Source organism: Hippoglossus hippoglossus, chromosome 4 (genome assembly GCF_009819705.1).
Source record: "Hippoglossus hippoglossus isolate fHipHip1 chromosome 4, fHipHip1.pri, whole genome shotgun sequence".
Taxonomy (NCBI): Eukaryota; Metazoa; Chordata; class Actinopteri; order Pleuronectiformes; family Pleuronectidae; genus Hippoglossus; species Hippoglossus hippoglossus.
Window position 1 is genome coordinate 22,420,862 of NC_047154.1, and position 25,347 is coordinate 22,446,208.

Here is a 25,347-nt window from a genome sequence, read left to right on the forward strand (position 1 = left end):
TTCTTTTAAATCCTAAGTGTCAAGGCTTTATTAGTTTGGTTATAAATCTGCTGGAGGTCGTCTTAGTAAATTCAGTAACGTTTACCACCCACGTCTGCACAGGAACGACCCTGTTTAGTTTCATCTAGATGCTTCTCTTGCAATCTGAGTTTGGACAAATTCATTCTGAGTGAGTCATTAATTGTGAATGTGGTAATTAGTGGGTTTAAGATATGATGGTAGGTGGATTTTGTTAATTTCAGACAGAGACAAACTACCAGTTTTTAGGCAAATCTAAGATCTCGAATATAACGTAGATAAGTGTTTTTCAAAAATGAAATCCTCCCTTTAATCCTAATACACTGCAAGTCGGGCCTTAGCAGCAGTACACACACTACTGAGTGCTATATTGTTTTAAATATTAGTAAATAATATATTATTAGTATTATAATTATTAGCAGATCTGTCCACTATGTCAAATTGTTCTGCATTTCAGGGAATCGTATTATTCATCTTTAACAAATAATTCAAACAGTCCTGCGAGGAAGTACAAGCAAATAAAACAACAAAAAACAATTGTAAATAAGATACAAAAGAATAGTTTATTTCCAAATATATCCCTTTGTTTCCTATGGACAAACAGTAGTCGATAAATTAATGAAAACTCACACATTTAATACAAATCCTCATTGGTGTCTGAAATATCCTCTTACACGAGACAGCGGGCTGATTATAATCCAAGGGTTTTGTTCTCGATAGCAGTGATGCAATAAAATGACTCAGGAGCTTTTGGCAGTGCAGCTGAACCGAGGCGGTGCGGTGCATGCACAACAGAGGAGAGGGGGGGGGGGGGAGAGAGTATTGGCGTGCAAAGGTCAACACACAAAAGAAAAAATAAAGAAAAAACTGATTACCTCAACATATTGTCAATATTCTGAGATTCTGCAGAGACACAAATCCCCTCCGGTTATTTTACCTTTGTGCTCTCCGGCCTCCTGATCCCCACTTTCCTGCCCCTCTATGCAATTTCCTTAGGAGACCACCAAGTATGGTATAGACAACAGTTAACAGGATGAATAAAAATGTGTCCGCCTCAAAGCAGCGAGCGGATTTCGATCACCAGGACAAGGTTAAAGACCCCGCGGGAGTGTGTCGGCAATATTATGTTACATTGCCAACGCCTCCAACAATATTGTGCCTTATTAATCATTGATCTGGTCGCTGGTATTAGTTTCAGGGCACCGGGGATTATGTTCACAGTGCTTAAGGTGAAGATACATCGATGATTCTTTAAGGCAATGAACGTATAATAGATCAGGTTCCAGCAAAATGTGAGGGATGAAGATTAATGACAGAGTTTATGTGAAAGTGGATATTAAGGACAGAAGATATAAGGAATAAAAACCCTTATAATTAAAGATACTGAAGGATGGAGAAGTGAGAAAAATGCTGCATTGAACATAAACAAAAACAAAAATCCATTTTGAGATTTTGATTTCACAAATTAATAAAATAATTGTAAAAAGCAATTCATGATCTGCAATCTCGAAAAATGAAAAATGAAAAATGATCCATTACAGTTACCGAATCCAGGCGCTATATAATCAGTTCCAGTGGGAAAGCAGAGAAGTTAAAATAAAGTTTCATTCAATTCTATATTTGAGTTAAAAAAAAAAAATTCTTTCCCCAAATTCTTCAGTAAATTGACCTCATGGGAAACGAGAGCTCGCCAGAACCAGACAGTGAAACCAGGTTATCAGTTCATTATTCACATTTTTTAAATATTGAAGTCCTGAGGAACCTTTAAAAAAACAGAATCACAGGTCAGAGGTGACGCAACAGCCTTTCCCATCTGAGCCGGAAGGGATGACGCCTTGTTTCCTCTCAGAGTCGGTGAAATGTCCTCCTGCACTTGTCCTCTGCAGTTCATTAGAGACGGGGAGGTGGAGAAACAGAGGAGAGGAAAGGAGAGGAGAGGAGAGGAGAGGGAGAGGAAGAGGAAAAGGAAGAGGAGAGGACGTGAGGAGAGGGAGAGGAAGAGGAAGAGGAAGAGGGAGAGGGAGAGGAAGAGGAAAAGGAAGAGGAGAGGACGTGAGGAGAGAAGAGGAAGAGGAAGAGGGGAGGAGAGGAGGAGAGGAGGAGAGGAGGAGATCCATTCGTCTAGCAGCATCTGTGCCCTTTAGTTTGTCCGGAGCTGGTAATCTGCCAAGAAACGTAGCAGAGCATTAACACAGCTTTCTTCCACTCATCACCCCTGCACATCACATTACTGCCAATATAAGCCCTGTTAAATCCCTAAACAAGATTCCCACTAATTCCAGTGCCACTCTACAAAATCACATTAACGATATTTAATACACTAACTTACAGAAATCTGAGACTACGACGAGTCTCTGGAAGAAAACGATCAGATGACATCAATCGATCACATTTATTAAAGTGCAGCGTTTGTAATATATAACAATCTTCAATTAGCAAAATCAGATGTTATGAAATATGAAAACTGCTGCTCAATAACACACGATACTAAATGGACATAAATATGTGGACGGGGATGACAGCATATTTGTACTTTTACTTCTGGGTCATTATTGAAAATCCTAATTTCAATTTGTGCTAAACAAACAATAATAGACAATTCCATGTTTCCAATTTTGTGGAAAAGCAATTTCCTCTTTCAACATGTCCCTGTAGCCTATTGAAAGTCAGGTCCATAGAGGACTGAGGTGAAACATTTAATGGTCACAAATCTCTTCCAAAATCTCGTCAAACACCTTCGCAGAGTTTGGAATTTTAGATGTTAAACAAAGATGTAAAGTTTAAAATCAATATAACCCTCTGAAGAGGCATCAACTCCAATTCCCAAATAAAAACTCACACGTTCTAACATCACAAAAACATCCATAGCAGCAGAGCTTGTCCACTTCAGCCCATGTGACTGATCTGAGTACAGCCGCTGCAGTGTGATCAGATTCAGACCAGTGACGCTGTGTGTCAGTGAAGTCGTCCCGACCTAAACGCCTGTTCATCACTCATTAATAAGTCAGGCCACAGTATCAGGGTGTTGTATAATCCAGTGTGTGCGTAGCGCTGACTGAAATGTGATCGTCAGCGTCTTCCCTCCCTGTGTTGCTGATGGCAACAATAAGAGAAAGGTGATAGCCTCCCTCTCCAGTCCCGCCTAACTTCACCACTCTTCAGTCTCTCACTGTCTTCACCCTCCTCCCCCGCCGCTGCCTCCTCCTCCTCCTCCTCCTCCTCCTCCTCCTCCTCCTCTCTCTTCTGCTTCCTGGCCGATGTCGCGGCGAGGCGACAGTAACCTTGGCATTTGCTGAGTGCCACCCTGGGAGCCTCCTGGCACTTGGCGGCATCACTCAACCTCCGCAGCTCCTGACTCGCACCCGACAAAAAGCCAAGTAATGGATATGACTGATGTAACTGGGCCAGGATCATTCCTGGGCTGCAGGTGAGAAACTTAGACGATTTCTGGCAGCGGTTCAGCGAAGGTGTCGGGCTTCCATCTCCATAACATTCCCATTTACCCCCCACTGAGGTGAACTGGTGAGGAGGATTTTGCTGTGGTGTCATCAATATACTGCAGCTTTAAACGATGCATATAACATTCAGGTTCTAATTTTAATATAGGTTGTTACTTGAAGAGGTTCACATGCCCTAATTTACAGAGAACGCATCATCCATTGCTGCAGCTCCTCTTTTCAGCCTCTGTCTGAAACACTGTTTTAGCTCCTGTCTCTTTAAGCCCCCCCCCCCCCCGATAAAGCCCAGTCTAATCTGATTGGCCAGTTGGGATTGGTGAACTGCTTCCAGCTCAAGTAGGAAATGTCGACTCCTGTTGAACTAAATACGAAGCGTCTCAGGAGCTTCAGTGTTTCTTTTGCCTTTTTCACTTCACTTTTTACATTCACAAAAAAATTGAATGAAAGCTTAAAACTCACTAAACACTAAATTCCTCGGTATCATCTGTGACAACTGTGACGCTGATGGATTCATTCCCACCGAATCTCAAGGTCCCAGCTGAAGGTTTTCACAAACAAATCCCGCTGCCTTTTCTTAATAAGTCGCCCTATTCAAATGTGGACACTTTACCCCGACCCGAACCTGAAATCTGCCACAAGCCAGAACCCCTAAAGGAAGTTTCTATCCCTGGCATCCTGTGCCGTGTCACTCTACACCCCCCGAGGCCACGGCTCCTGGTGATAGAGGCAGGTAATGGATATGATGGATGCTACGCAGCTGGGTTCATTCCTGGGCCACACGCTGAAAAGTGATGTAGAAAGACTGATTCTGACACGGCTCTCACAAGGAAAACATTTCTTTTAACCTCAGGGTAACCTGCGATCTGCCGACAGGCGCAGACTTGAAGACTTCCTGCTTTGAAGGAACAAAAACTTGAACTTCAAAATGAGAAGAAATACATCTTCATAATAAATTACTTTCATTGTGTGATTATGTCTAATTTAACTTAACTTTTGTTATCATTTGTAAGCTCAACCAAGGAGTTTATGTTTTAATTGGGGTTTGTTAGTTAGGATAATGCAGAAATGTGGAGGGGTGGAACCCAGTCTGTTACATAAAGCTGCTACTGTAACTTCAGTCTTTAGCACCAGAATCTCTGATCTCATGTTACCTTGTTTAGAAAAAGCCCACAATCTCAATGGGTTCCATATATTTAAACTCAAACCCAACTTAATGTGTTTTTATGAGAGTGTGAGGTGTGAAGAGTTTTTCAGTGTGTTCTTTTCTCACCTCCACTTTGTGTAATGTAGCGCACCCACGGCAAGGCGTGGTAACCGCTCTTCTCTATGATCTTCAGGTATCGCACCTGAGGAGGGAACAAGGGTTTAACACACGGGGGGGTCATTTCAGTCGCTGACACAGAAACACTGTGTAATATAAAGGTCATCTAGTGAAAGCCCTGCTATCTTCACGTAACCTTTAATCCTCTAACTTCTTCTTCAGTGATAGCATCCCATTTAGAAGCTCATTAGATTATAAGTAAAAGCAAATTCCACAAAATAAGTAGAGGCTTTTATTTTGGAGTTTTCACAAGGTGTCGATAAAATGTACAAAAGTAAATCTGACTGCGACCAAAGTTTTTATATTAAAGCATCATATAGCCTAGAGTATATTTAATTTGCCATTTGCTTTGCTTTATTCTAAGTTTAACACTCTACCATCAGCAGTGATATAAAGAAAGAAGAGTGTGAGTTGATTTCAAACAACAGAAACCTCCCGGATTACGAGAAGATTTAATAAATCACCTATTTAATCTCGTACTGGTAACGTTCCAGTTTGTTTTCCCTTCATGTGTGAATGTGTAACCGTGGGTTGTTGAAACTAGGAAGTAGGATTCAAAAAAACAAAAGAGCACAAACAAACGGGTCCAACCTGAATTCCAGACACAGTGAAATAAGGGATCTCAAAGTTAACTGTGATCGGTCTCTTCCCCTCCAGCTCCTCGCTGTCCACGCTGGGGAGCCCAAAGTGGGCCCGCATCAAGTACTCCTTACCACCCTGTACACACACACACAGAGACAGACACACACACACACACACACACACACACACACACACACACACACACACACACACACACACACACACACACACACACACACACACACACACACACACACACACACACACACACACACACACAAAGTTGTGTTATCAGGTCAGATAAGGCAGTTTTATTGGTTTGATGAATTCTGTTCCCAGTTGTCCGACTTCCAATTAACACCGGGTTGTTTTGTCCAAAATCAAAACAAAGTTGATATTCATGGCAACGACTCCCATGTCACCATCAAGGTGAATCAGAGGTCTGTTCATTTAGCGTTTGTCGAGCACGTCCAGGCCATAAAAACATGAAGCAGGTTAATCATTCTTTATACCATGCACAGAGTTTTGTTAATGTTGTTGTACTTTGGTTTTATTCATGAAAATCAGTTCCTATTTTGACTTTTAAAGCCCAGAATCTTTGGTATTAATTCACTATTTAAGTGTAACATTTAAAAATCATGGCTGAACAATCGAGAAACACCAAACACACACTCGTACATATCAGTCCCCTGAATATTACTGATTATTTGAATCAAGATCCTTCAATTATTCCATTGGAAATTGGCAAAAATATATAAAAACTGTTGTGTTAAGAAAGTGAAAGAAATAATTCCTGGATTCGGAGCTATGCCAAAATTGAATAGGTTCTTTCTTTGCTCATGTCCCATCCCTCCACCAAATTTGGTGTAAATCCATTTGGTGGTTTTTATATAATTCTGGTTTTACTCGTTTCTTTTTTTTTTGTTCCAGAGCGTGTTTGTCTCTGCTGTCACCAGAATATAAATTCTTCAAAATAAAAGGTCAATGTTTTTAAAATAAACTCTTAGAGAGGTTGTCTGTCATCTTCATGAACTATATCTACTCAGTAATTCATCACACCTCCAGTCTGTCATTGCTTGTTACTTCCTATCCTCCCGTTCGTGCTTGACTCTGCAGAACATTCTTCTGTGTCACAGTCAAACTTTGAACGCAATAAAATCATGTGTCCTCATAAAGAATCACAGTTATCAGTTATGTGTTTTATGGGGAACAAATATAAAGTGGTGGTTGATTGTGATAAGAGAGTCGTAAACTCACTAATCCATCAGTTATCTGAATCTCTGTTCTGCAAACATCAAGTTGCCTGAACAGGGGATGTGGTTTAAGCTTTTTAGAAATCGCTCCATTTACCATCAGCTATTTTATAATCATTGATACATCAACCTTTTTTACTGATTTCTCATTTATTGTCGGGTAGATTATTATCAGCTGTAGCCAAGGGCGGGGGTGATAAGATTTTCCAGAGCACGAGTAAAACAAATAATAAAACTGAAGTTAAGGAAAGAGTTTTTGTGTGAAAGTGTCAGTAATTTATTTTGTAAGTTTATTTAGTTTTAGTTTTGAAAGTTTCCTTATTTGTGTTTTGGTCTGAGCTCTTCTCACTCGTTTAGGCCTCTGTTAAAAAAGGTGACGTCACATATTTACAACATTTGAAAAGAAAGATGACAACTTCTTCTAGATATAATTCACGTTATAAACTTTTCTTTATGTGCCGTACTAACCGAGAAAGACTTGATGTTCCACTGCACCATGCTCTTCTCGGGGACCCACTTGGCGCTGCCCGTGCTGGTCTTGAACTTGGGCGAGTCAGCATCACTGGGCACCGGCACCATGATGGCCACGTTGTTGGCAGTGGAGCGACTCTTAAACTGACTCCGGGCCTGCGGCGGGGCGACAGAGGACAGAGTTCGCATGTCACCTGAGACCTTTACAACAAATTCAAATCATGGAGGTCGTCGTGATTATGCAAACTGCAGCGTGTTGTTCTAAACACCCATGTGGCCGTCGCTGCGTCAGACAGATGGGAGGCTGCGATCCGCCCGAGATGCGTGTGTCGTAAATACTAAAGACGCTGCGGTGAAGACGGGACTGGATGAGAGAGTAAGGGCACGGTTCTCTGTGTGTTTGTGTTTGTGTGTCACTCATCATTACCTTCACCTTGATCTCCACACGGCTGTGGGAGTACTTCTCAATCACGCTCTCGATCCATATAAGAGGCTTCACCTGCCAGAGAGAGAGAGGGAGAGAGGGAGAGAGAGAGGGAGAGAGGGAGAGAGAGAGGGAGGGGCAGAGAGAGGGAGAGAGGGGGGAGGACAAGGTCAGAGGGTGAGTATACAGTAGAGCTGAAATGCATCACTACAAACACACCTCCAAGAGACACAGTATAAGGGACATGACGACTTTTACCACTGCTCGTATTATTTTCATATATGTGAAACCACAATCACTACTACTAACCCATCCTAAAATCGATATATTAATACTTTTAAATCAGATGTTCTCATGTAAATACTACTAAATTTTGGGTAGAGTACGACTTTGTACATTGTTTTACTGAAACAGTTGCTTATTTATACATAGAATAGAATTGAATAAAATAGAATATAATTAAGAAGCAATCCCATTCATGCATTCACACAAATTAAGATACTTCAAAAGAGGAATTTAGGTACATTAGAAATTATATGTACAGGTGTAATCTGCAAAACAGTGACGCAGTTTATTGCTGTAAATAAAACTATGACTGTGACGTGTGTGAGACAAACAAGGAGTGATTCTCTGGTGTGTGTGTGTGTGTGTGTGTGTGTGTGTGTGTGTGTGTGTGTGTGTGTGTGTGTGTGTGTGTGTGTGTGTGTGTGTTCAACAGTAACATTGGTTCACATGTGTCCTACTCACTGTTGTGTTAAGGCGGTACGACATGAGCTCGCTCTCGCCGTCAGGTGGGATGAAGGAAATGGTGCGGTCGTTCTCGAAACGTGACAAACGGACGCACTGGTGAAACTTCACGTCCTCCAGCTCCACTGTCTTGCTCTTCTCTCCTGACACACACACACACACACAAATAGACACACACAAACAATACACAATGATGATCCGAGAGCTTTTCACGCAGCCTTGGGGAAATCAAGGTCGAGATAATGATGACTGACAAACATTCAGTCTCTCTCCCTCTCTCTCAAACACACACACACACAACCACACACTCACATACACACAAATCTGTCTGACCTCTTTTTGTCCCCTCAAACAATTATTAAGCCGCTACACACAAACATACACATGCTGCCATCACCTTCCCATCACTGAAGCCTATATTCAGCTGCCTCTCACACACACCCACACACACGAGAGCAAACACCTATTGTTCTGTTACCCAGAAAAAAACACATCTGCACTTAAGAGGTGTTATATTTTTAATTGCTCTGCCAAAAAACTAGTTTACCACCACATTAATATTGGTGTTGAAAGGTGTTCAGATGAAGCCGTTATCTGTAACATCAGTATTTATATTAATGACTAATTCATCGTTTAGTCTTTAAAGTGTTTGTGAAATCATGAAAAATCGCCTTCACAATTTCCCAAAGGCCAAGTTTAAGTGTTCAAAATGCATGTTTTGTTCAGTGAAACGACCCAAACCCGAACATGTTCTATCAACATGGATAGAAAACAGATTTAAAAAGCAAAAACTGAACGTTTGGTGTTGTCAGGATTAATTACTAACGATTAATCTCTCCCTTCATTATCTGTACCGCTTATCCTTTAAGGGTCTGCAGGGAGCTGGAGCCAATCCCAGCTGACAGTGGGCGAGAGGCGGGGACAGGGGTACAACATGGACAGGGCGACAGCGTCTCATAGGACAAACAGAGACACACAACCACTCACACTCCAATCTCCATGTGTTTGGACCGCGGGAGGAAGCTGGAGAACCTGGAGAACGTGCAAAGTCCACACAGAAAGAACCACGCTGCCCTAAAGATGAATCAATTTGTTGTTTCAGTTGTGATCATAAAATAACCCTCTTCCTTCTTAACCTGTAACTTTAACGCCGAGCACACTGTGCGGTCTAGACCTTTTTCCCCCGTAAACAAAATTAGACTTTTCCGGTGCAATTCCCCTCAAGAGCGGAGCGGCGAGACGGCAGCTCTGTTTCGATAGGCAGTTAAAAGCGTGACCTCTTTAATGGTGGTGTGTGTTGTCGGCTGGAGAAAGCTCAATGTTCTCCCCTGCGCTTAATGGAGGGTGATGAGAGGTGGAGAACTGCTGAAATGATTGTGGGCCTGTGGGCCTTCCCCCAAAATCCCTCATTCTACAGTGAGCTACAGTCCAGTTCACCTGCAGGCGCTGACGGCCTGTCAGTGAGGGTTTGTTTTCACTTCCCTGTTCACTGCTCTCTCTCTCGTGTGTGCACATACTGTAGATTTTTGGCTGTGTGTTCATATGTGGATAAATCATGTGTTTCTCCGTTATTGTTTTCACCCCGATCAGTGTGTGAGTGGACAAAGTAGAGATAGAAAAACTGTTGTTGATCATATGGTAGAAGGTTCTTGGTTTGAATCCCGGTTTGGGCAGTTTCATTGTTCACCCCTAATGTTAATGTGGGTTTCCTCCAGCTTCTTCCCACAGTCCAAAGACATGCAGACTGGGGATAAGGTTAATTGGAGACTCTAAATTGACCATACGTTGGTCCTGCGATACGCTGGCGACCTCTCTAAGGTGCACGCCGCCTCCTGACCAATGTCGGCTGGGATTGGCTCTATGCAGCCTCCTGCCACCCTCAAAGGATAAGCAGTCTAGATAATGGATGATTGGTAGGAATGGTGTCATCTCTATGAAGATGATTTGATGAGGATGGAGACACGATCTACAACTCATTTAAATGAACCATCATTTGTCATCATATGGTATAAATGACGTATTGATATAAAATGGTATTGAGACGATGTAAAAAACAAAACAAAGATAGCATTGCCTGACTGATGTATATACAGCAAACCCACAGGGTGAACATATCCCCTCCGATGCTTTTTATTTTGCTCTCGTTTGTGTGCATCTGTGTGTGTGTGTGTGTGTGTGTGTGTACATGTACACGTGTGGACACTTCCCCATGCGTGTCTGAAGACTGGCTGAGGTCAGGTCTGGAGAGAGTACAACACTTTCAAACAAGCAAAGTAGCAAAGCCCTTCTCGTAAGTCACACACACACACACACACACACACACACACACACACACACACACACACACACACACACACACACACACACACACACACACACACACACACACACACACACACACACACACACACACAGAGAGAGAGAGAGAGAGAGAGTGTACACGCTTCGAACGCAGTGTTATCAAGACGAGACAAGAAAGAAAGGTCACACTCTGTCACAGCTAGGACCTAAGGGGCTGGTAGAAGAGACAGGTGTGTGTGTGTGTGTGTGTGTGTGTGTGTGTGTGTGTGTGTGTGTGTGCGTGTGTGTGTGCGGACATGTCAACAGAGGACGGTAGGTGCAGCAGTTTCCCCTGAGGTTCACCTGTTTCCCTACTTTAATGCACAGCAGCAGACAAGAGAGAGCTCGTGTGTTTTCTGTGTCTGCCGTCACACAGTGAAAAACCAAAAAACACCCACAGACACAGGAAACAGTTCTACTGTGACATTTGGTAAATGCTTCTGTCTGAAGCATCTTCCAGAGCGTTGGTGGCCTGAGAGACAATTGAATAAACAACTCTTAGCATTCGGAGGTTGGAGAAAAGAGCCTGTTGAGCTGAAAGTGGATCATCCACGACACAGAAAATGAATCCCTGACTATGTTGATGGTCTCTTGGTTGCAGCTTCTCGAATGTGAAGATTTACTTTGTGCGCACACAGAAAATGTCCTCATTGAAACAAGCAATCACAGGATGTCACCACTCATCTATTGGATCAGTAATTAGGAAAATAATCAGCGGATTTATTGATAATGAAAATATGTGTTAGTCGCAGCCGTGGTGTACAGCTCATAACTATAACAGGCTGAGAACATGATCTGTCAACTTCAGGGGAAAAAAGTAAATACTCCCAAAAATTTAAAACTCACATCCACATGATTATAAACAAACAGAAAACCCATCTGATCAGTAAATATGACAATCTCAGACTAAATGATGTCGACATCTGGTATTTTAATGGGATAAGTAATTAAATGTGCCAGTTTTCAGATAGTAAATAATAAGAAAGTCACTTGTTTGACATTTATTTCTGCTCAATGATTGACTCCTGCCAGCAGAGGGCAGTGTTTGATGATTTATGAGCTCTGGTTTGGGCTGCGTCCAGCTGTGATGGAAAAAATGTGGATCATGCAAATATGATAATCACCAAATGACTGGGAAATGATATGTAAAACGAGGAAACTGCAGAAGCTCAGCGTGCAAAAACACATTTTAATATTTGTATAAACATTCCCAGAGTGTGTGTGTGTGTGTGTTTGTTTGATCATTATTTGGGATCATTATTTCTGTGGATATGTTATTTCCCAGACGGAAACACACAGCAGGGAAAGTGTGGGCTGCGTACACAGGATATCCACGGACCCTCACCTTTCATCTTCAGGGCTGTAGCCCGGGGTGAGGATTAACTCAAAGAGACTAGACAGTGATGAAGCCTTTTCCCCTCGGTGAGGAGCCGTAGGGGGTGGAGAAAGAAATGTAGGAGATGGAGAGAGAGAGGGCGAAAATGAAGGAGAGGAGGAGGAGGAGGAGCAGGGAGATGAAGCAGTGGGAGACATTATTGGAAAAATTGGGAAGAGGAAGCTGAGGGAAGGATGAAAGCTAAGCTGGGTGTGGGACTGTGGGAGTGAGGGGTTAAGACAGAAAGAGGAGGTGAAGGTGGGAGAACGAGTTCAAGGTGAGAGCTCAACCATCAGGGAGATGGTTGAGCTCACAAATATCTGCCTCAACTTGGGCAAAAAGTACGTTAAGTATTAAATATTCTATTAATTTTTCAAACAAATATGGAAATGTTCATCGGGTGTGAAGATCACATGATAGAAAATTGCTCTCTCATGATCAGATTCGATTTATATTACTACTAATCAGATCAGATCCCTCACTTGCTTCTCTCTCTCTCTCTCTCTGCTTAATTTTGGTAGTTCTTCCTCACTCTAGTTGCGAGTTAAAGGCAGAGGATGTCGCACCTTGTAGAGCACTATGATGTAAATTGTAATTTGTGAATATGGGCTGTATTATTTATGATTAATTGATAGAAAGACGCTGGGAGGGTGCATACCTCTGTCGATGCTAACACCTTATCTCTATAACCTTCCCCCCGAATTTCGTGGAAATCGGTTGTGTAGAATTTGCATAATCCTGATGCAGACGGAAACATAACCTCGGTGGCAGAGCTACGAAACCTAAATCAAAATATATAACATAGGTCTATATTACATCTTTAATATAAAAAATGAGAAATATGACTTACTGCCTGTGATTTCAAACAGCACTTTGTCATTGAGGCCCAGTCTGAGTTCAGGCATCCCCGACAGGACCACTCGGAGCTTTATGGTGCCCAATATTTCACTGCTCAGGACGCTGCCGTTGGCATTCACCTACAGGAAGAAGAGAAAAGTTAAATTTATATCTGATTGAAGGTATTTTTGATCATTCTCAGATATTTCCTAATAATTATTGTATCAGCTTTTCTGTTAGATCCGCTCATCTGTTTGATAAAAGCACAAAAATAACTGTGCACTTTCATACTTGATGATCAGCAGTAGGACAGAATCACAGAGACTCCAGCGCATGAACTGGGAGAAATAAACAACCACTCAGCAGATCTGAACACACTGAGGGACGCGGCTGAGAGGCTCTCAGCGTGCAGTGGGAGAAATGGAATCGGGGCACTGGTGCGAAGGAGGATGAAGGAGCTCTGAAGACATTTGAAATTAAAAAAAGCCCCTGGAAACAGAATAGGAAGTGGGAGCTTCACCGCTGTGGAGGTTAAATACCTTTTATCACAATACACCTCATCAGCCCGTTGTATAGCATCTCCTCGCTGTGCACAATCGGGAAAAAAGAAATAAATACCACAACGTGCTTCACTGAAATAGAACTGAGGATTGTTGATATTAGAAACCATTTCCTTCGCAATTCTATTCAAGGAAATAGGAAAACTGTTCGGAGGAGACAAAACATGTCACAGGGTTTTAACAAAGATGATTTTAGCAGCCGACACACCCACTGAGCCTCGGTGCACACGAACACTTGGACTGTTCCAAGATAATCAGTTAAATGGATGATGATGACAGATTAAAAGAACTAATGCTGTGATGAAATCTGTTGGACTATCAGAGTAAACATGACCCGTTGTAGCTTTCCAGCTGAAAATCCATTAAATTCTGGAGTGGATCTGGATTAATGAGCGAATTCAGGAGCTTTTTTTCACTTTCTTTGACGAGATGGCGTCAGGCTTGGCGAAGCTATTTGCTTCTACTTAGTCCTCAGATGGTTCATTTCCTCACAACTCATCACTTTACATCAAGTGAATTAACCGACTCATTGTACAGCTTTTACTTTGGCTACTTTAGAGTCAAATCCCTAATTCCCAACATCATGGTATATGACGTACATACCCAGAAAGTTTAAATATAATGGACAGGATTATCAGAGATGTTAGTTGTACTATTGAACATTCTGTGACGTTTTATTAACTTTTTACTTTCTCCAGATATTGTTTGGGTCACGCGTCCTCACCAGTAGATTCACAGACTCGATGACGTCCATGAAAACTTCGTTCTTCCTGTACTTGATGCCCTCGGACCGCCAGGACACGGCGTTGGTGACGGTGGCCGGAGGTCGGGGAGCGCCGACCTCTAATTTGTGACCCTGCTGGGTGATGTACCTGAGAGAGACGAGGGCAGAGAGAGGTTTTAACACAACTTCAGTCTGTAAACCTGCAGAGATGTGAAAAACACAAGCAGCGGCAGAATGGACCGTGGTGAAGTTTTTAACATATGCAGAGAGGAGTCACCAATTAATCAAAAAACTCATATCTCAAAAGAAAGGTCAACAAACATTGTTGACATTTGTGTTTATCAAATGTTTTGGTTTATATTTGGTTTTAATCACACGTCATGATATAAAATAAATGAGTGGTGAGTCATGGATGTAATTGGAAAATGGAGACTTACATAAACTCACTGTTACTCCAACCACAATAATGTGATTTATTCATTCATTTATTTGATTTCTTCGTGTGCGAGTGGAGGAGCAGGTTTGTTTAACTGATTCTCTCCGACTGCAGCCGGGGAGAATAATGACTCGTCATCATGAGAATAGAAGCTGTGTTGAGATAAACAACATGTGACCAGGCCAGGCCCCCCCCCCCCCACCACTGTTTTCATCTCAATGTTTCTACTGCAGAACTCCAGTGTTCACCCATTACGTCAGCAAAAGTTATTCCAAATTAATACAATGGGTCTTAATTCTCTCCCTTTGTTTATTGTATATATAATATATTATGTTTATCCTATATAATATTTACAGTAGCTGCTCAGTTTACTTTTTACAAATCTGTAATTAATTAAAAGTAATTGAGATATTTAAGGTTAAACTCAAGACACTCGTGCTTTCAGAGGCTTTGACTGTCCTTGCTTCTTATTCTGTTCTATTTTATTTTGTATTATTTCAAACATGTAAATCATTAGAGACCCACTTCTTCCCACTGGCTTTCAATTCGAGTTGAGCGTGAGACCTTGATTTCATCTGCTATTGTGCGATACTCTAAATTCTCAAATATTTATGATGCTATTTTCAATTTCAGCTTCACTTGGCAAGCAAACCAGTTTTTATTTTGGCACATGGCAGAATGGACCATGGCAGAATGGACCGTGTCATACAAACGATACAGAAAATCTATTAGTAGTTAATGGATGTGTTTATTCATTACTCAGTAAAAACAGCCGGCAGTAATTTCCCTGTGAATGATGGATTCCTACAGAAATCTGGACAGTTAGATGTTGTTGTTAAGACTCGTTGTTATAAACACATTTTGACCTGCACTTGAACCAGATGTGGAGAAGTGGCTAATAATCCCACCAGGACACGATACAGATGTTAAATATCTATGGGACATTTCCTGAGGGAAATATCTGTTTCTCTAGCAGCTTAACGCTCCACAGGCTTCTCACTGAGTCTGTAGTTAATAGGACATATGCAAAACAGTACTGTACCTGCCAGGAATGCTAAAGATAAAACAATGAGGGCAGTGAGAGAACGTAAATAGTAAAGTTGTGGTTTCAACAAGGATCTGAAACTCACTGTGAACCTTCATGAAGCTGCAGAGTCGGGTGTTTATTCTCTGCAGGTTCGACACTACGAGTAAACTCTTCGACTTCGTCTCTCTGTCATTTGACACATTGTTATTATCAAGTTAACTGTTTGAGTATTCGCCGATACTTTATACTTATACCTGTCCTCACGTCCAACACTGTTCATTGTACCGTCGACCTTGTGTCAACTTACATACGACTATAAAACTTATCCTGAATATGACTTTTGTCCACATCACATCCCGCTAGTTGTTTACACTCAAACGCAGGACATCTGTCCTCAAGCAGTTGGTAACTGCAGTAAATTCTTCAAAAACTCCAATAGGACATTATAATGTCGTACGTGTCTACATAATGTAAATAAGGTTGTAAAACTCATGTCTTAATTTGATTATTACTGGACCTTATTTGAGTTTAGGTTATCAGAAAATAATGTTTACAGGCAGTGACTTGTTTGGACTGTTGTCTTAATTGGGTTAATATTGGAATATAAGTGTCCATGTAAACATATCTATTGATCCTAGTGTCTTGTTTTCAGTTGTATTGCACATTTTCTGTCTAAAGTCAACAACAGAAAAGTGCTAAATAAACAGGATTTTGATTGACTGACAGATTGAGGCAACACTCTCACTGAGAGACTCTCGAATGCATGTTGACACACAGCAAAAGTCTGAAGAGATGAAGAGATGAAAGGCGGTGACAAGTGGGCTCAGGGTCGACGTCGGGTTGTTTTGTTGCTTTGCCGTTTGTTCTGTTTCACCCTGATTTCTCCTCAGAAATGCTAATGAAAGCATCTGGAGGCAGAGTTGGCAGCAAACTGACAGATTAGCATAACAATGGCAAATCATAACAAACACACACAGACACACACCCACACACACAAGGGCTCATATGGAGGCTGCACACATGAAATGCAATATTGCTCAGTCTCTGACATCCACCCACATGCACACACACACACACACACACAACAAACACACACACACAAATTGCACGTAGGTAGGTGTTATAATGAAAGAGAAAAGGGGCGTTTTTGTGGTTGGGGGCATGAAAAGGTCAGAGAACTGAACTACGCCTGCAGACAGAGAGTGTGTCAACATGTGTGTGTGTGTGCCCGCAAGACATAGATGACACCTTTGCGTGTCTCCTTGGAGAAGAGCAGGGCTTCTCTGTGTGAGACTTGAGTGTGTCCGGCTGATGGTGTAATTGTGTTTGAGTGCCAATAGGAGCCTGGTAATTATCAGCCCTATTCAGAACACATACAGTATATTGTTCACACACACACACACACACACACACACACACACACACACACACACACACACACACACACACACACACACACACACACACACACACACACACACACACACACACACACACACACACACACACGCACACACACGCACACACACGCACACACACACAAGCTTTGGTGTAAAAGCATTAACTACAGGTACAAGTAAATCTAAAATCATTCAAAGACAAGAAAACCAATGTATCATACGAATTGAAACTTTTTTTAGAAATACCCAGTCAAGCTGATCATGTGAAAACTGACCCATGTTGCCGTGGCAGCACTGGCTCGTTACAGAGCGAATGTTTTTATCCTGGAAACAAGCGTCTCTCAAAAGGAACCCAGAGGAGAGAAAAGCAACAACAAGGCTGTGCACACTGAGAACACTCAACACTGGTAGAGCCAGAGAATAGTAGTTTCAGTTCATTTCACTCGCTGAATAAAGCTCCACCATACATTACAGGGTTAGTCACCAGCTGTACGCTGTTGAATGGGAATAAGAACAAGTCGGCCCATAGCACAGGAGCACAGTGTTCTCTTTCTCCCTCTCTGCTGGTCACTTGTACTTCTTTAAAACAAAATTAGCGCGCATGTAGTTTATCTAAAACACGGCAAATAAGGCCATCGACTCCCTTCACATTGAATCTGCCTCTGTGTTCATGTTGGAGCCACCATTTGAGAAGCTTTGGCTGTTTAATGTGTATTATTAAAACGTATTTGGGTCCTACAGGCAGCATTATATAGGAGTATAGCTGTACTGTTCTGTAGCCTTTACATTGTATAAAAACAATATGTGTAGGAGCAGTGTTTCTGGTTTGACGGCACTGTGCGTTTACAGGTGTGTCTATTCCCTGAAGGGACATAGTGCAGCAATTATGAACTTTGACAGTTTGAAACTTGAACCTAATCAGCCTGATTGCTCCTTTGACACAACACAGTACCAACACACTTCTACAAATCATACCTTTGTTATGGTGCCAACTAGTTTAACAGTGACAGCACCTTCTGTCAAGATTAGCCACTTCAATCTAAGATTTAGGTTTCTGCACATAAGCATAACAAGAGTAAGAGTATTTTTTGCTTGTTTTTTGTTTGGCGGACTATTATAGGCTGTGTAACAGTTTTCTTACTCTTGCAGGATCTTGCTGTCGGTCGTCTGAGGGAAGCCGAAGTCCATCACTTCGTCCATCAGCTCATACACCGTCACAAAGTTGTCCCGAATGCTCTCCTCCTCCAGCTCCTTAAAGTACTCCTTAAATACCTGCACACAGACACAAAATACACAGTGTGAGTACAGCACGATGTATTAGCAGCTCAAATGTCTGTGCAGTAAACAGGAAGTTATGGCTACCAGACAATTAGCTTCGCATCAACACAATAAATATGGGGAAGCAACCAACTTGGTCCTGATCCAAGGCAACAAAAAACAACTCCGAGTACCTCAAAAGCACAGAGTCAGCAGATAAAAGGTGTAGAAGAATATTCACTCTTTCTTTAAGTATTTGGATGATTTGTGTAAAAATAACAGCTCTCACCTGGATTATTTTATAAAGAAAGGCGTAAACGAGAGCAGCGTTGGCGTTCTTCTTGGTCATCGCCACCACTGAAGAAAAGACTGTTAAGAAAAAAAACGGTACCTGAATCGAGCTGGAAAAAAACAAAACATGCACATTGGTCTAAATCACAGGTTGTAGACATGTGGGGGAAAATCTTTTGGATACAGTGGTTGGTTAAGAGATGAATGTAAAGAAATGAAGTCATCAGAACGTATGAGAAAATGGTCCCAGGGCGGTTAAATAGCTCCCACTTGTCCCACTTGTCTACTACTGCAGTGCACTGGGAATACCACTTACTCACAACTGCAATATCATGCTGAATTAATAATATGTGAGGAGGTTTGACTGCCCACATTCCCAATGAGGAAAGCTTAGACCATGAATAACACATCACAGTGAATCTGTGCTCTGTTCTTCAGCTGGCTGTGAAACATGTCGTGATAAAACTGGAGCTCAGGAGAGAAGAAGCACAGGGCGGCTCAGGAAAAGGAAGCCATTCATAAGATGCTTTAAATCTAGGAAAGCCAATCACTCTAGGAAAACTACACTAAGATAAACTGCTTCAGGTCTTTGGGCTGCAATGGATACGGTAAAGGTTGCTGTGTTTGAGCCAGAGGAAGTGTGTGGAGCCATGGCAGACCAGCGGCGTAATCTCAGCCTCTTCCTCCCTCTTCATCAGGATGGGCATGAAGTGGTCGATCTGGTTCATGTCCATGTTCCCCATGTAGTTACGGCAGATCAGCACCTGGACGCATCACAGAAAGGACAAAATATATAAAAAGGCAGGCAATGCTTTTGCGGAGGCAGAAGCCAGATATGAAATATTTACAGGTTTTTGGGCCGACTTACCAAACCTGAGCACTCAAGCTTAAAAGATGCTTCAAATAACTATGACTACAGACAACCAACCCCCTGGATGGAGCTGATACCCTTTTCCCAAATTCACCCACTGAGGAAATGTGCAAACTGTGTTTCCAACTCGAATCTCTGGTAATGAATGATGAATGACCAGCTTCCCAACATGAAACTGGGAGCAGAGCTTGGAAATGTGGCAAACAAAAGTGTTCGAACTTCACAAACGCAAGCACGGATTAAAAGTTTGAGGACATGTGGTGTCAATGAACGAAAGCTCGACATACGTTGTACGATTAGACCCAATTTCTGAGATGCACGACTCACAAGTCCGACCAAACAATCCAAAGAACCATGATCTGAATCAGGCTCTTGTGTTTGTCTTGACTCATCCTCTTCAAATCCTCCAAAAAGAGCTAGAACCTGTTTGTTAATAAAGGTGGGTTTGGGCTCATGAATATACAGTAGCTCACAAGCAAGTCAATTACATGTGGACACGTGTATGATCGCAGCTTTTCTCTATAATAACAATAGAGCTTCTTACAACAATATATTCTCTGTTCTTTTGAGACTATTGTCACCAATATTTCTACCTTTTCTTTGTTCAATCTTTATGCCATTCTTACATTTACTAAAGACACAGCTGAGCCACTTTCTGCACAATGTGGACGCAGCAGAAAAAGGGAACAATAAACGTCCAAATAACAAAAGATGAGCCAGAAACTCAGGTTACACTGTGAACAGTAGTTGTTGGAAAATAGGAAGTTCAAACTATGACATGAATGATAAGCCTAGTGTCCTTGTGTCATGTATGGTCGCCTCACCTCAACCATTAGCTACGATTTCTGGTGGTACTGCTCCGTTTTGTCTGTTTTGTACATGTGAGATTCCAGAAGACGTGTGCACGTATACGGATTAAATAAACGCAGAGTACGGACTGAAAGGCTCCGTCTGTATCCAAAAAACTATCCAGCATTGAGCATAAATGAGACTTAACCCTAATGAAACTTATTCTATCTAACATTATTTTAAATCAAGCTACAACGTTGTTCAATTTGCTCTGAGAAACCACCACGTCTTCTTATTTCAGCGCCCACAACAATAGGAGTCAGCAGTCTGAGTCCAAACACAGAGTGAAGTGAAGAAAGAGATCAAAGATTTTACGCTTGAGGGATGTGACACACACACACACACACACACACACACACACACACACACACACACACACACACACACACACACACACACACACACACACACACACACACACACACACACACACACACACACACACACACACACACACACACACACACACACACACACACACACACAGCTTCCCCCCTTTCTTTAATAGAAGAGTCTGTGTTGCACGGGGGGTCACGCAGGAGCAGATACAACAAAGGCAGGAGGAAATAAGAAATAAAAAAAAGAGGAAATTCCAGGAACGTAAAGTAATCTGGGGGAGAAAAGGGATATGAACAGGCCGCTGCTCGGCTCCTGTGAGAGGAGACGGAAACCATAGAGCGGAGAGTTCACAGGTCAGCGGCGTCGCAGAATGAGGTCTACACAAATCTTCGTATCAAAAAGAAGGTGCGGCGCTGAAGGACCCTTCTGGAATGTCAAGAGACTCTGTACTTCTGAAGCCAAACGATGAAAGGAAAACATGACAGCATATATTTGTTCACATTAGTCTGAACTCTGCTTTACTGAACTCTGCATTCTGTTCATAATAAAGATGGATGGATCTTAAATCAGAGTGAGTTCAACAGGTTAATCGACTCTGACAATCAAATAACTGTCACAGTTGCTTTTCTCTACCTTTAATCAAACTGAACAACTTTGGGTTTTAAATTGTTGATGAGAGAAAACAGGCAACTTGACACGAGTTGTGAAACAGACCTCTGAAAAATTGCAAATCATCATAAACAACAAAGCACTTATCCGCAAACCACTCCCAACTGAATCATGACCTAAAGCCCATTGCAAGTGAATCTTGGATGGATCTTGATGAAGAACTGAGATCTATGAGTAGTCTATGTGTAAAATGTGGCGCAGCTTGACTTCATTTAAGGGGAATGACTCTCTAATGATTATTCTTTCTTCGAATCATCAAGAAAAAGTCTCATTTCAACCGTTCTACTCTGTTTTCCAACTGTCAGAAAACTGAAGTGTGTTTTTTTTGGAGTCAGTCGACCCTACAGCCAATAACTGGAGGTGATGTTTCACCTCAGGGAGACTCCAGAGTCAACACATCTCTATCACGGGTCAGTAAAACTCGGATTAACAACTTTATTTATTTAGTCAAGGCCCAACACAGCAAATAAAAACCCCTCACGCTAACATTTAGCATATTTCATGCCCCAAGGCAGAGTGCACCAACACAATATTCCAGGTCTATTGTCAATGTGTTCGTTCCAAGTTAAAAATACAGTATCATACTATTAAATTACAAATATTCATACACCCCCAATTATATCCCTGAAGACAGATTATGATTCATACAAAAGTAGCTAAATATAAAAGATGTATAATTGATTCAGAGAAAAAACATCAATAACTGAACATAAATAAAAATTAAATACAAACATAAACAAGGTACTATAAAGAAAAGAATAAGGGGGAAATGGTTTTCACTATTTTAAAATGACATTCAACTGCTGGTTAAATCTAGAAAGAATAACCATTACTGATGTTTTAAAATCAGTTTTCAAAACATAACAACAATGAATGAATTATTATCTATTCAAACCGATAGTGGCCTTAAATATCATTGCGGGGGAAATCATTGCGGGGATTAAGGGGAAAGTTTTGTTACTGGGACACGCGAGGCAATCAGCGACCGGGTGAAATCAATAGGAACCGTTCGCTGCTGACCTCCAAAGCCAAATGGCAACAAAACCCTCACTCTCACTGGAGCGGATCCCTGGAAGGCAAACAGGGAGCGGAGAGAGTCTAAAGAGCTCCTGTCACTTTGTTTCACCATCAACAGTTTGGAAGAAAAAAAAGAATCGTATCAAACAAATCTCAAAGCAGAACTCAGAACGTTTTTATTATTAGCAGAATGATGATGGTTTTAAAGTGTTTGTTTTAGAGCTGTTGGAAGTTGACAGTAGTTTACTTGTAGATGAAATAAAAACAGATGCCACTGAGCTGCTCCATCAATTGCAGCCATTTAACACTGTGCACACTCACAGTGCCTCTGTCTCCAAGCAGCTGGAGGCTCATTTAAACTGCACTATAGTCTTTACTCAGAACGAGACGAGAATTTATCATTCTAATGAGCATTATTGTGGATTTCTTGTGGTGTATTTACATTTAACTGTTACTCTACACCATGAGGTACAGTACAAAATATATAATTCATAGAAATACATGCAAAAGACATTCAAATTAAATGGCAGACAGTCAATACAGTACTGCAATTCATTCTTGGGGGGGCGAACTTGAATGTCTGTAACCGTTTTTTAAAAAGACAATCTATCAATCACTCAAAAGCAGAAACAGCAACTTTGATAGTGGGGCTGCAAAGTCCCAGTAATTAGGGTTCATCCTCTGGGCACCATGAATGGATGGGTCTGAGCCACAGGGATGGATCAAGACGAACAGCAACTGATTGGCCTATTAATAAGGCCAATATAAAAATGCTGAACATAAATGAAACTCTATGCCATGATACAGTTTTACTCAATGTCCACAAATGTCCACAAGTAATTAAAATTATAGAATTAGCTAAAAAAATGTGTGTCCATTTATTTAAATATAAGGACGACAGGATCACTCTATACAACCCTGTCTATATATCGTTATATTTGATCTGTGGTGGAATTCTGAATATTTGGGAGCGTTTATAATCACAGGAGCACTTAAGTATTTTCGTTTCATCCTCAGCTGTAATTGAGGACACAGGACCTGGGCTGGTCAGGATATATATATATATATATATATACACAGTGTATGGTCAGGACAGAAGGGGGGGGGGGGAGGACTGAAGGTGAAGAGCTGCTGACTTGCCTCAGGGCAGAGAACGACAGTTAGGGAGAGAGAGAGAGAGAAGCTTTAATCTGCACAATCAGACATCCAGGCTATGAGGGACTGATCCTTTTCCCTGATGGGTATTATCTGGTATATATATATATATATATATATATATATATATATATATATAAGGCTTCTTCAGCAATTCCTTTTCTTGCCTTGAAATAAATTAACCCTGTGAGGATTGAGATGTAAAACTCCATGAGGGGAATATTCTGTGGCCTCTTTTATTCCTCGTGTACTATAGGCGATACACCCCTAAAATGTCAGTGTTTTCTACATTCTGGATTTGGGGCACTTGAAAAAACTCTTTGAGGAAATGCAACTAATGAATATTTTTTTTTGTTCATTTTAACCATTTTCACCAATGTCAGGGCTCACGGACACTTGGATGACGCCACAGGAGCAGTTTTCTTCTGTTGTTTTTTATATGTTTGAAGAATCGGTCGTCATTTACTTCAGTTGTTTTAGATTTGGCTGCAACACTGTTTTCCCCTGAGACTCCAGAAGTGTTTTGTGAACTCAAACACTTTCACCCACCACCTCCATCTGCACAGTGGTGAGTCGATAATGAGTGGATTTACATTTCTGGGTGAACTATTCCTTTAATATCATAGTGTCAAAGAAGAAGATGGCATAGATTCAAAATAACATGTGATGGTATATTTAATATATAAAGCACATTTAAGACATAAAAGTATATATTTTTTTTAATTTTATTTATATGATATTAAGTCCCAGTGATACTTTCTGGTTTAAAGTTTTGGAGCTGCAGAGAGTAAAGTTTTAAACTTTGAAATAGGACACATCACATATAATAAAAGTTGCATCACTGCACAAGAACAAGAGTCTCAGTGTGTGTGTGTGTGTGTGTGTGTGTGTGTGTGTGTGTGTGTGTGTGTGTGTGTGTGTGTGTGTGTGTGTGTATGTGTGTGTCTATCTAGCTATGAGGACCAATTCCGTTTCAATACCTTTATTGTGAGGACATTTTGGCTGGTTCTCAGAAATTCAAAGTGTTGTATGACTTGGGTTAGATTTGAGATAAGAGTGGGTGAGATAAGAGTGTGTGTGTGTGTGTGTGTGTGTGTGTGTGTGTGTGTGTGTGTGTGTGTGTGTGTGTGTGTGTGTGTGTGTGTGTGTGTGTGCATACACAACATGTTGCTGAAACTAGTTTTTCGAGTTGAGCTGCTCTCGGTGTGACGTGAAAACTGGAAGGACACGTACAGGAAACACATCTAACATCTGGTTCACGACGGGCAGCGAACTAATCAACACACACTAACTCGCACATTGAACCACACTTTATGACTTCATTTTAAAGTTAGAGTGAGTCCTCTCCTCCTGCAGCAGGTGCTCCACTGAACAACCTGCTGTCAACTCCCCCCCCCCACCAACAACAAGTCGGAACAAACTTACCTTCCCCTTCAGGTCCAGGATGAAGATCGCGGACGCGGACATCTTGGTGCGCGTGGAGAGAAGAGCTCAGTCAGAAGAAGTGTCCAGGATGTCAAACGTGTCCGCGCGCAGAGATATGGGTCATTTCTATGAAGGGATATCCGCAGCCATCCTCCTCCTCCTCCTTCTTCCTCCTCTTCTCCTCCTCCTCCTCTTGCCTCCACAGCGGCTCTGCCTCAAACTGCGTCCGTTCCACCGCGTCAAGTTACCGCTGGTGAAGGAGAGCACACTTCCGGTTGTTAACAAGTACATGTACTTCACAACTGTACTTTGGTTTTGAAGTGCGTGTACTTAGTTTGTGTGTGTGTGTGTGTTTATTTCACTCACAATTTAAATACACAATCTCAAATCTTGAATGAAAAGGAGCAGAAAGAAGAATAATCTTTATATAATCACAAGACATTAATTAACAAAGCAAATAATTCAATACAATATTTAAATTTAAAATAGCTGTAGGCCAAC

The 25,347-nt window shown here is 41.5% G+C and overlaps 1 protein-coding gene across 2 annotated transcripts; it reads right to left on the reverse strand.

The window, feature by feature from the left end:
- Positions 1–559: 559 nt before the first annotated feature.
- ap1m3 (adaptor related protein complex 1 subunit mu 3) lies at positions 560–25,070 on the reverse strand. 2 transcript variants are annotated; one of them, XM_034583255.1, is made up of 13 exons: positions 24,847–25,070; positions 19,129–19,285; positions 18,520–18,587; positions 18,115–18,245; positions 14,111–14,258; positions 12,840–12,966; positions 8,275–8,417; positions 7,531–7,602; positions 7,101–7,259; positions 5,389–5,514; positions 4,747–4,822; positions 2,125–2,181; positions 560–2,033 (listed from the first exon to the last, which is right to left on the reverse strand). In XM_034583255.1, the coding sequence occupies exons 1-12, from the start codon at positions 24,886–24,888 to the stop codon at positions 2,159–2,161; spliced, it is 1,272 nt and encodes a 423-aa protein (XP_034439146.1). In that variant the 5' UTR covers positions 24,889–25,070; the 3' UTR covers positions 560–2,033; positions 2,125–2,158. The 2 variants fall into 2 exon arrangements, with proteins under 2 accessions (XP_034439146.1, XP_034439145.1); XM_034583254.1 differs by having other exon boundaries at positions 560–2,181.
- Positions 25,071–25,347: the final 277 nt, after the last annotated feature.

Bases quoted from the DNA above. Each gene is read 5' to 3' on its own strand.
- ap1m3 (XM_034583255.1), bottom strand. From the start codon at position 24,888: ATGTCCGCGTCCGCGATCTTCATCCTGGACCTGAAGGGGAAG. The intron at 18,588-19,128 runs GTATCCATTGCA...TCTTTTCTTCAG, and splicing joins CAAACACAGCAACCTTTACC to TGGTGGCGATGACCAAGAAG. The intron at 12,967-14,110 runs GTGAGGACGCGT...TTCTTCCTGTAG, and splicing joins TCGAGTCTGTGAATCTACTG to GTGAATGCCAACGGCAGCGT.